Source organism: Lynx canadensis, chromosome D1 (assembly GCF_007474595.2).
Source record: "Lynx canadensis isolate LIC74 chromosome D1, mLynCan4.pri.v2, whole genome shotgun sequence".
In the NCBI taxonomy this organism is placed as follows: domain Eukaryota; kingdom Metazoa; phylum Chordata; class Mammalia; order Carnivora; family Felidae; genus Lynx; species Lynx canadensis.
The window spans coordinates 74,501,804-74,512,413 of record NC_044312.2 but is presented as its reverse complement, the minus strand read 5'-3'; the positions used below and the strand labels follow the sequence as shown (position 1 = coordinate 74,512,413).

The following is a 10,610-nucleotide window of genomic DNA, read 5'->3' as shown; positions in this document are numbered from 1 at the left end:
TATATGTATTTATGTATATATACATAAATATATATATAGGCAGGAAATCACTTTCTGGACTCAATTCTCCTCCTGGATGAGTGGGCTACCTTTCTAGCACAGATGTTAAAGCATTCTTTTAATTTTTCAGACTGAAGTGGGGGTCACAATGTAGCTATTCATTTTGCAGTGTAAGTCCAAAGCAGACTAGTACTACTGACTTCCTGCTTCTCTTAGGGAGAAACTCATTCTCCTAAAGCAGGACGTGCTGTATTACATTTTGCAGCCCTCTGGACCCATCAGGCAGACTAACTCCATACTATGATTTGCCAGAAAAGCAACGCAGAATAGAATCAGAGAGGCAGGAATAGCAGGGCAGTCATAAGAAAAACTAATCAATGGAGCTGTGGGTTGGGGAATAAAAGCTTCCAACTTCACAAGCATCTTATCCCTAAGGGACTTGCAGCTTGCAGTTTGGGGCAAATCCCAGCTCTGCCACTTATTGGCTGTGTGTATCTGGGTAAATTACATAACATCTAAACCATTTCTAATTTGTAAAATAACCTGTAGCACCTACCTGCTTCACTGGTTATTGTGGGAATGAAGTGTGACATAGCAGGAAAGGTATTATCGTTTTCCACAATGGGAAGGTAGGAAAATAATAGGGCTAAACAGCTGCCAAGATTCACTCTGAAAAGAGTCCAAAGATCAAATACTTTATTATTTTTATTTTTTTATTTTTTTTGAGAGAGAGAATGTGAGTGGGGGAGGGGCAGAGAGCAAGACAGAGAGAGAGCGCAAGAGCGAGCGAGCGAGACAGAAAGAGAATACCAAGCAGGCTCTGTGTTGTCAGTGCAGAGCCTGATGTGGGGCTTGATCCCACAAACTATGAGGTAATGACCTGTGATGAAATCAAAGAATTGGATGTATAACCAACCGAGCTGCCCAGGCGCCCCCAAGTATCAAATACTTTAAATGCAAGCTAGACATGAAATTGACCGTTAACTCTGGTGAAATCGCCCTTAAATCTTTTATTTCCTGTGAGACTTGGTCACATACATTAGATGTCTTTACCCAACCCCTCCTATTTACCAGAACTACACTATAATTTGGACATAGTTTCCAGTCTGGATTGTTCCAAAGGCCTTTTAGGTTTGGCCTTCCTAACTGCCAGACTTTTTATCTATAGACCAACCAACCCAGACTCTCATAAAAACAACTTACTCAAAGTTTTCTCTGACATAACCCATGCTGAATGGATAAGGTCTGAATTTCTTACCTTGGCAAGCTATTTGCAACTTGATTTAAACTGATTATCCCAGTCACTTACTTGTCACTCTCAACCCTCCAATCTAACAAACACACTGGGGTCGTTCCAAGGCCTCACACTTTTATCATGCTTTTCTCTATTCAATATTTAGTAAAGCCTACCCAGTTCTCCAAAATGGTTTCTTTCTTCAGTCTCCGTTACATTTATCACTTAATTTTAACAGAGCATTTTATTTGTTTATACCTGCCTTTCCCAACGGACATACTCTTCTATTTCAAACATTTTTCTACCTGCTCCATTGTTATTGCTTAGAGTAGCTGTAGTGATAATACACTTGAAAAGCACTTTGTAAAACTGTAAGGTGTAAGGGATTACACCATTACTATATTGATCTGAAGGAGAGATGGGAAGACTGAAGCCAAAAGGGATGTTGCCCCTTTTCTTTTACTAGTTCAATGTCCAGGTTTTTGACCTGCTGTAGCCATTATATGAAAGATAATCAGGATTTCCAGTTACGGAATCAATCAGCCACAAGGATGAAAGGTACAGCATACAGAATAGTCAATGGTACTGTAATAAATGGTGACAGACGGTAGCTACACTTGTGGTGAACAAACAGCATAACACGTAGAGTTGCAGGATCCCTATACTATAAACCTGAAACTAATATAACATTGTAGGTCAACTACACTTCAATAAAAGTTTTTTTTTAAATAACAGAAGAAAAAAAATAAAACGAGCTTGTACAATGGCTTTAAGAGTAGCCCACCCACGTAAATATAACATGTGAGAAACCATAAGATGTCTTAATAGTTAAAGGAGTATCTATAAAAAAGTTTTACTTTTTTCTGTAATTTTTAATACAAGACATCTAAAATCTAGATAAACAGTGAGTTGATCCTATTAGGAACAAAATATGGCATGATTCCAGAAACAAGAATGAAACTTTTTTTTTTCTTTTGCCATTTAGGCTTTTCAGTCACTATGCAATGATTATCGATTCGCCAAGGACAGTAACAGTCAGATACTCGAGAAAAGGAGATATGAGAAACATCTTTTATTTTTTCTAAAGAGGTGAAAATAAGTAAGATTTCTTATATTTCTCACTCATAAGATTTTTAAACTCTTAAAAATGCAATTTCCTCTTTTCAAAGCACATGCCATCTTAAAAAAAAATCTTAGCAATGTACATTTGCACTCAAAGAAAATCATGCAGCGCCATTGTCTTCTGACAAAAATCTGCATAAAAAATCCCACGCAACTTTCTGCAAATATGTTCCCTCTTAATCATTTAGGGACTCCAAACCACAAACATTCAGTGCAACATTTATTGTTTCTTATTTCCGTAGGAAACACAGGACCAATGATGTCTTCTGACTACAACTGTTTCCTGATGGTTGAGCAACAGTCTCCTGCTTTAAAGTACTCTCTTTAACTTGCTGATGTAAGGTACGACTAGAATTCAGTACAACTTGAGGATCCAAGTGGAGGATGGAGGAGAAATACTTAAGGTGTACCCTGTGCCATAAACTTAGGAAAAAAATTTACAAAGAAAAAAAAAAAAACCTCAGATTTTATCAATGCACCCTTTTAAAAAGTTTTTTTTTTTTTTAATTTCTGAAAGCAGCTTAATGTGAATCAAAAGCAGTTCCTGAGTAACTGCAGTAAACAGTATCTCTTTAAAATATATATATGTATATATATATATTTGCAACTTAGCTCATTTTGGTTCTGCCTTAATTTACCTCCCCAGCTTCGAGTTTAGTCACAGTTCCTTTCCTTTCAGTTCACAATGTGCAAGTACAACAGCATCAGCTCCGAGAGTTGGCATGGTGCAGATGTTTGTCACTGCTGTGTGATCATCGGCATGTCTCAGGCCAGGTTTCCAGAGTCACTGCAGGTCACAGTTCTCTTACTCTCACAAAACCTGTGAGAGTCACAGACACTTCACGTTTTCTTCATCAGACGCCGTGACTGCCACTTGTGGAGCTTGTTGTAGGCTGTCTGGAGCATCTCCTCTATGTGACTTACCAACTGAAAAACACAGCAAGAAACTTCAGCAATAACTGGGCAAAGGCTGGGGAAGTTAATGCTTCCGATCCAGATCTGGCACATACTTCAGTGTAGTTTCTATGCTCATTTGTATTACCCCAATGAGGCAAAGGGCAAGCCCTCTGTGAAGGTATTACCAGAGCCGTTTTGTATAAAAGGGAAGAGATGGTGGGAGAGGCTGGAAATTCACCTGCTCTATCTGGGTTGTAGTGTCTGCCCTGCCATTAAGCAGCTAAAGGACAACATGAAAGTTGAACCTGCCTGGAAAGTATATAAAAATAATTTACTTTACTGGATGGGCATACTGGTTCCATAGTGCCAATTAGAAGAGATGAATGGCAAGCCCTCCTGAAGACTGTACAGGTATATCTTGTTTTACTGTGCAAAGTTTTATTATGCTTCTCAGGAATGGTTTTTTGTTTTTTTTTTTTTTCTCTCTCCAACAAATTGAAAGTTTGTGGCAACACTGCATCAAGCAAGTCTCTCAGCACCGTTTTACCAACAGCATTTGCTCACTTTGTGTCTCTGTGCCAGGTCACATTTTGGTAATTCTTGCAATATTTCAAACTTTTTCATTGTTATTATGTTGTTACCCTAATCTGTGACTAGTGTGACTTTGATGTTTTTGCAATTGTTTTTGGGCATCACGAACCATGCCTGTAAGATGGTGAACTTAATAAATGTTGTGTGTGTATTCTGACTGCTCCACTGACCAGCCATTCCCCTCTCTCTCTTTCCTCAAGACTCCTTATTCCCTGGGACACAACAATATTGAAATCAGGCCAATGAATAATCCTACAGTAGCCTCTACATATTCAACTGAAAGGAAGAGTCACATGTTTCTCACTTTAAATCAGAAGCTAGAAATGATTAAGCTTAGTGAGAAGGGGTGTGTTGAAAGCTGAGACGGGCTGAAAGCAAAGACTCCTGTGCCAGTTAGCCAAGCTGTGAATGCAAAAGAAAAGTTCTTGAAAAACATTAAGTGTTATTCCAGTGAACACATGAAATGAAAAGAAAGCCATACAGTCTTATAGCTGATATGGAGAAAGTTTTAGTGGTCTGGATAAAAACTCCAACCAGCCACAACATGCCCTTTAGCCAAAGCCTAATCCAGAGCAATGCCCTAACTCTGTTCAAGGCTGAGAGAGGTGAGGAAGCTGCAGAAGAGAAGTCTGAAGCAGCAGAAGCTGGTTCCTGAGGTTTAAGGAAAGAAGACAACTCTGTAACAGACAAAAAAGTACAAGGTGAAGCAGCAAGTGCTGATGTAGAAACTGTAGTGCGTTATCCAGAAGACCTGGCTAAGATAATTAATGAAGGTAGCTACATTAAACAACAGATTTTCAACACAGACAAAACAGCCTTCTATTGGAAGAGGCCATCTAGGACTTTCATAGTTAGAGAGGAGAAGTCAATACTTGGTTTCAAAACTCCAAAGAACAGGCTGATTCTCTTACCAGGAGCTGATGCAGTTGGTGACTTTAAGTTTTAGCCAATGCTCATTTAACATTCTGATTATCCTTGGGCCCTTAAAAATTATGCTGTATCCCCTCTGCCTGTGCTCTATGAATGGAACAACAAAGCCTAGATGACAGCACATCTATTTATAACACGGTTTAGTGAATATTTACGGTCACTGTTGAGATCTCAGAAAAAGATTCCTTTCAAAATATTACTGGTCATTGACAATGCACCTGGCTACCCAAGAGCTCTGATGGAGACATGATGAACATTGTTTTTATGCCTGCTAACCCAACATTCATTCTGTAACCCATGAGTCAAGGAGGAATTTTGACTTTTTTTTTTTTTTAAATTTTTTTTTTTTTCAATGTTTATTTATTTTTGGGACAGAGAGAGACAGAGCATGAACGGGGGAGGGGCAGAGAGAGAGGGAGACGGAATTTTGACTTTTAAGTCTTATTATTTAAGAAATACAATTCCTAAGGCTATAACTGCCATAGACAGTGATTCCTCTGATGGATCTGGGCGAAGTAAACTAAACACCTTCTGGAAAGGATTCACCATTCTAGATACCATTAAGAATATTTGTGACTCAGGGGGCGCCTGGGTGGCTCAGTCGGTTGAGTGTCCGACTTCGTCTCAGGTCATGATCTCACAGCTTATGAGTTCGAGCCCCACGTCAGGCTCTGTGCTGACAGCTCAGAGCCTGGAGCCTGCTTCTGTTTCTGTGTCTCCCTCTCTCTCTGCCCTTAACCCATTGGCATTCTGTCTCTCTCAAAAATAATAATTTTAAAAAAATTAAAAAAAAAAAAAGAATATTTGTGACTCAGGACGCCCAGGTGGCTCAGTTAAGTGTCCGACTTCAGCTCAGATCATAATCTTGCGGTTTGTGATTTTGAGCCCCACTTCGGGCTCTGTACTGACAGCTCAGAGCCTGGAGCCTGCTTCGTATTCTGTGTCTCCCTCTTTCTCTCCTCCTCCTCCCCCCCTCTCAAAAATAAACAAACATTAAAAAAAAAATTAAGAGGGGCGCCTGGGTGGCGCAGTCGGTTAAGCGTCCGACTTCAGCCAGGTCACGATCTCGCGGTCCGTGAGTTCCAGCCCCGCGTCAGGCTCTGGGCTGATGGCTCGGAGCCTGGAGCCTGTTTCCGATTCTGTGTCTCCCCCTCTCTCTGCCCCTCCCCCGTTCATGCTCTGTCTCTCTCTGTCCCAAAAATAAATAAACGTTGAAAAAAAAAAATACTCTTAAAAAAAAAAAATTAAGAATATTTGTGACTCATGGAAAGAGGTCAAAGTATCAATATTAACAGCAATTGGAAGAAGCTGATTCCAACCCTTATGGATAACTGTGAATGGTTCAAGACTTCAGTGGAGGAAGTAACTGCAAGCTGGTGGAAAAAGCAAGAGAACTAGAAATAAAAGTAGAGTCTGAGGACATGACTGAATTGCTGCCATCTCATGACAAAACCTGAACAGATGAGGAGTGGCTTCTTTTTTTTTTTTTTTTTTAATGTTTATTTTTGAGAGACAGAGAGAGAGAGAGCAAGCGGGGGAGGGACAGAGAGAGAGGGAGACACAGAATCCGAAGCAGGCTCCAGGCTCTGAGCTGTCAGCACAGGGCCCAACGCAGGGCTCAAACTCACGAACTGTGAGATCATGACCCGAGTTGAAGTCGGATGCTTAACCGACTGAGCCACCCAGGAACCCCAGGAGTTGCTTCTTAGGGCTGAACAAAGAAAGTAGTCTTTTGAGATGGAATCTACTCCTGGTTGAGGATGCAGTGAAGACTGTAGAGGCGACAACAGAGGATTTACAATATTACGTAAACTTAGTTGATAAAGCAGCAAGCAGGGTTTGGGAGGGCTGACTCTGAATTTTGAAAGAAGTTCTACTGTAGGTGAAATGCTGTCAAATAGCATCGCATGTTACCCAGAAATCATTTGCAAAAGAAGTGTCAATCGCTGTGGCAAACTTCACTGTTGTCTTATTTTTTTTAAATGTTTATTTTGAAAGAGAGAGACAGAGTACAAGCAGGGGAGGGGCACAGAGAGAGGGAGACACAGAATCTGAAGCAGGCTCCAGGCTCTGAGCTGTCAGCACAGAGCCTGAAGTGGGACTCGAACTCACGAACCGTAAGATCATGTCCTGAGCCGAAGTCAGACACTCAACCAACTGAACCACCCAGGCACCCCTAAGGTTGTCTTATTTCAAGAAATTTCCACGGCCACCCCAACCTTCAGCAACCACCACCTGATCAGTCAGCAGCCACCAACAGAGAGGTAAGGTGGATAGCAATTTTAGCATAAAGTATTTTCTTATTAAGGTGTGCACAGTGTTTTTTTTTTTACATGCAATGCTGTTGCACATTTAACAGACTGCAGTACAGTGTAACCTAACTTGTACATGCACTAGGAAACACAAAAATTCATTTGACTCACTTTACTTCAGTGGTGTGGAAACAAACCTGCAGTATTCTCCAAGTTAATGCCTGCACGTGGCCTCAGAATCCTTTTTACCATAGTGCTCCAGGCAGTTACAATCAAGAAAACACATGAACTGAAACCTATGTGTCACTCTTGCTCTGCTGTTGGGAAGATACTCCAAGTTTCTTTTCTGATTGTAAGTACTACTGTTATATTTTGAGAAAAATCACTGAGGACATTAGGTAATAAATACTTACTAAAAACCTTACTGATGAAGAATTTTTCAGCTTTCAATGATAAAACTCCCTCTTTTGATTGTGCTACTTACTCAAATACTAAATCCTGAATTTGTATATACTCTTCTTGCCCAGTCATCTCAGAGAGGACTGCATAACAAATGAAAAACCATCTCGTGTGGTTGCTGTAGCCTTGCATTCAAAAAAATGTTAAAAAACCTGGGCACCAAGTGACACTCTGCACTCACTACCTCACCCACAGCCCTGCCCTGCTGTAAGCCATCAGGGAAGGCGAAGGCAGACCATAAGGCAGCAACTGTACAGTTTACTGTTACAGAGTAGCAAGTCTGCTTTTCTTTGCAGGGTTGGGTTTGTGTTTGCTAGTCAGGTTTTCTAAATAATTATTTTTTTAGGAACATACACACAGGTTGTAAATCTATAAAGCAAAACACGGAGATGATTGGAGCACTTGGCTGGCTCAGTGGGTAGAACAGGCAACTCGATCTTGGGGTTGTTGAGTTTGAGCCCCATGCTGGGAGTTTACTTAAAAAAGAGAAAAACAAACAAAAACCATGGAGATGATTATGATAAATTCCTGATTAGTTGTGGTCCTGAGAGTGCGAAGGAGGGGTAGGCAACTGGACAGGGAATACCTATGGGTACCGGTTTTGTTCCATTTCTTATGATTTGTTGGTAGATACTCGTTTCATTGTTTTAAAAAGTGTAAGTATTTTATACACTCTTCTGAATATATGATGCATTTTACAATTAAAAAACAGTCCTGTGAGAGGTGCTTGGCTGGCTCAGTTGGAAGAGCACGCCCCTCTTGGGTCATGAGTTTGAGCCCTATGTTGGGTGTAGAGATTGCTAAAAAAAATAAAATAAACTTAAAAACAATAATACTGAGTAACAGAAAAAAAAATAAGAGCCAATGTATCTACTCATTTACATGAAAACAAAGTTAATTTCATCATTTTGCTACACAGAGAATGAGAATCAGGCCAATCAGATTGTTGCCTTACGTTTGTGCTTAAATACTGTCTCCGAATTTTTTCTTGGAATGGGCAGAGCTTTGTAACTTGAAATCGTTCCAAATTACTTTTCATTTTCACTACCTAAAAAAAGATGAGAGAAATTAATAAAATACAGAGAAATCTCAAAGAACCTTTAAGAAGCAAGAGAAAAAGATACATAGGAAGGTTACTTTTTTTTTTTTTAATACATTAATTGGCTTCAGGCAGAGAAGCAGTATCTACCACCACTCAGAGATAATTAACACTTTGGTTCATAATTCATATCCCTCTCGATATTTTTTTGTATATGTGTATAAATGCATTTATTATACTGTTTTAAAAATTCACTTGGTTTAACGTGAACATCTTTCAATCATTAAATACTCATCTAAGTCACTGTTTAAAATGGATGCATTGTATTCAGTGTACGGGCATACCAAATGCTTCTTTAACCAAGCCCCTTCTGGTCAAGAGTCAGGCCAGTTCCACATCTTTCGGAGACAGTGGCAGAGGAACATCTCTACTGCTAAATATTTATAAATATTCTTAATTACTTCCTTAGGTTAAATTTCTGAGTGTTGAATTTCTGGGTCAAACTTTTTTTTTAAAAGGTGGTATGAATAATAAAAGAAAGAACTCTTGGCAACTCAGCCATCACTGATCACTTAAAATTTTTTCTTTTAAAAATCATTGATAAAAAAAATAAATAAATAAAAAAAATAAATAATTGATAAAAAAAAATGCTCTTTTGCTGTAGCGTTAAAGATGAACTTATTTGAATACTAGTGAGTATGAAAATTTCCTCTTAGGTTTCCTGAACCACCCGCATTCTTTAGTGAGGGGCCTGTTAAAAGTCTCTTGCCTATTATTTTTAATGGGGTATTTACCGTTCTCTTAAGAAATGTTTATAAGAGTAATCTATATAGTTAAGCTATTACTATTAAAGCTGTAAATATTTTCCCATGTATCAGCTGTCCTTTAATTGATTTAAAAGAGTTTCAGTGTTAAACAGCTAGTGCTATATTTGTTGTCAATATAAGTTTGAATTTAATTACCTCTAAAAAATATACCAAATAAATAATTTTACTGATGTGATTTGTTTTGGATCTGTGTTCTTCAATTACTCCCAGTGGCTTAGAGGTAGACACAAGTTTTAAGACGTACAATCATAAGTTATAGAACTGGCCTGTATCTCAAATTTCTTCATCTATAAAATGGGTTTTAATACCTACCTCCATCAGGATGCTGAAGGCTTAAATTAACGTATGCAAGTGCTTATCCCAGTGTCTAGCACATGGTAAACAATACAATTTTCCAATTTCAAAACAGTATCTCGCTAAGTCACACTACCACTGAGCTGGCTGTGTTTGGAATTAATTCTGACCTTTTCTTCTAGGAATGGTGTATTAACGGGAAAGCAGGACCAGAAGTGCCGTAGAAGTTCCCCAACAGCCACATACAGGTGTTTCAACTCAGACTGAATATCATTTGGCACCATCTCTGTAGAAGAAACAAGAGGTCTATAGGATAAAGGTTATTTTTACATATGTATAGCTTCTGAAAGAACGACCACTCATAGAATAAATCTGAACGTGTGTTCTCGGCCAATGCCAAACCAGGATGTGCTATTCTGAGATAAGTTACCGATTTTGTGGCTAACAGATCCCAGAGTTTAAATTCCCTTGGATTTTGGAGCAATTTTCAGATTTCCCTTTATTCTAAGAGGTGTAAAGTAAAAAAGAAGGCTTTTGGTATGCTATAGGGAGACTAGCAATGCACCACTCTTTGTACTATTAAGACAATTACAAAACTTAAGCTCTTGTCTAAATAGATCTCAGGATATATATGCACAAAAACAAAAATTTCAGAAAGCTCCAAACAAAAACCAATGTAACTTTAGCATTCCTCTCAAGCTGCTCTTTAGAGCTCATTTAAGTAAAGGGGCAGCAACAGAAAGCCCAGCACATACGGTTTATGGCTTGCTGTGTCCCTCCCTGCATAAGTGCTCCTCCAGGTGACAGTGTTGTGATAGTACTGCTGGCAGCACTACTTGAGAGAACCTGCAAGAAGCGAAGACACAGAAAGTGATTTCCTCTTCCTGTCATCTTTCTTACCTAACATTCAGTTTTACAGCAAAATGGTCAGTGCATCTTTACTCCTGCATAAACACATAATCTAC

At 39.1% G+C, this 10,610-nt stretch overlaps 1 protein-coding gene across 1 annotated transcript in view; it reads right to left on the bottom strand.

The window, feature by feature from the left end:
• Positions 1-2,290: 2,290 nt before the first annotated feature.
• GTF2H1 (general transcription factor IIH subunit 1) overlaps positions 2,291-10,610 on the bottom strand; it is a 38,305-nt gene continuing 29,985 nt past the window's right edge. Inside the window, exons 12-15 of the mRNA XM_030331108.2 lie at positions 10,401-10,491; positions 9,816-9,931; positions 8,441-8,533; positions 2,291-3,283 (exon numbers count right to left, since the gene is read on the bottom strand). Of these exons, the coding sequence (XP_030186968.1) occupies positions 3,197-3,283; positions 8,441-8,533; positions 9,816-9,931; positions 10,401-10,491 (387 nt within the window). The 3' untranslated portion in view covers positions 2,291-3,196. The remainder of the gene's footprint in view (positions 3,284-8,440; positions 8,534-9,815; positions 9,932-10,400; positions 10,492-10,610) is intronic.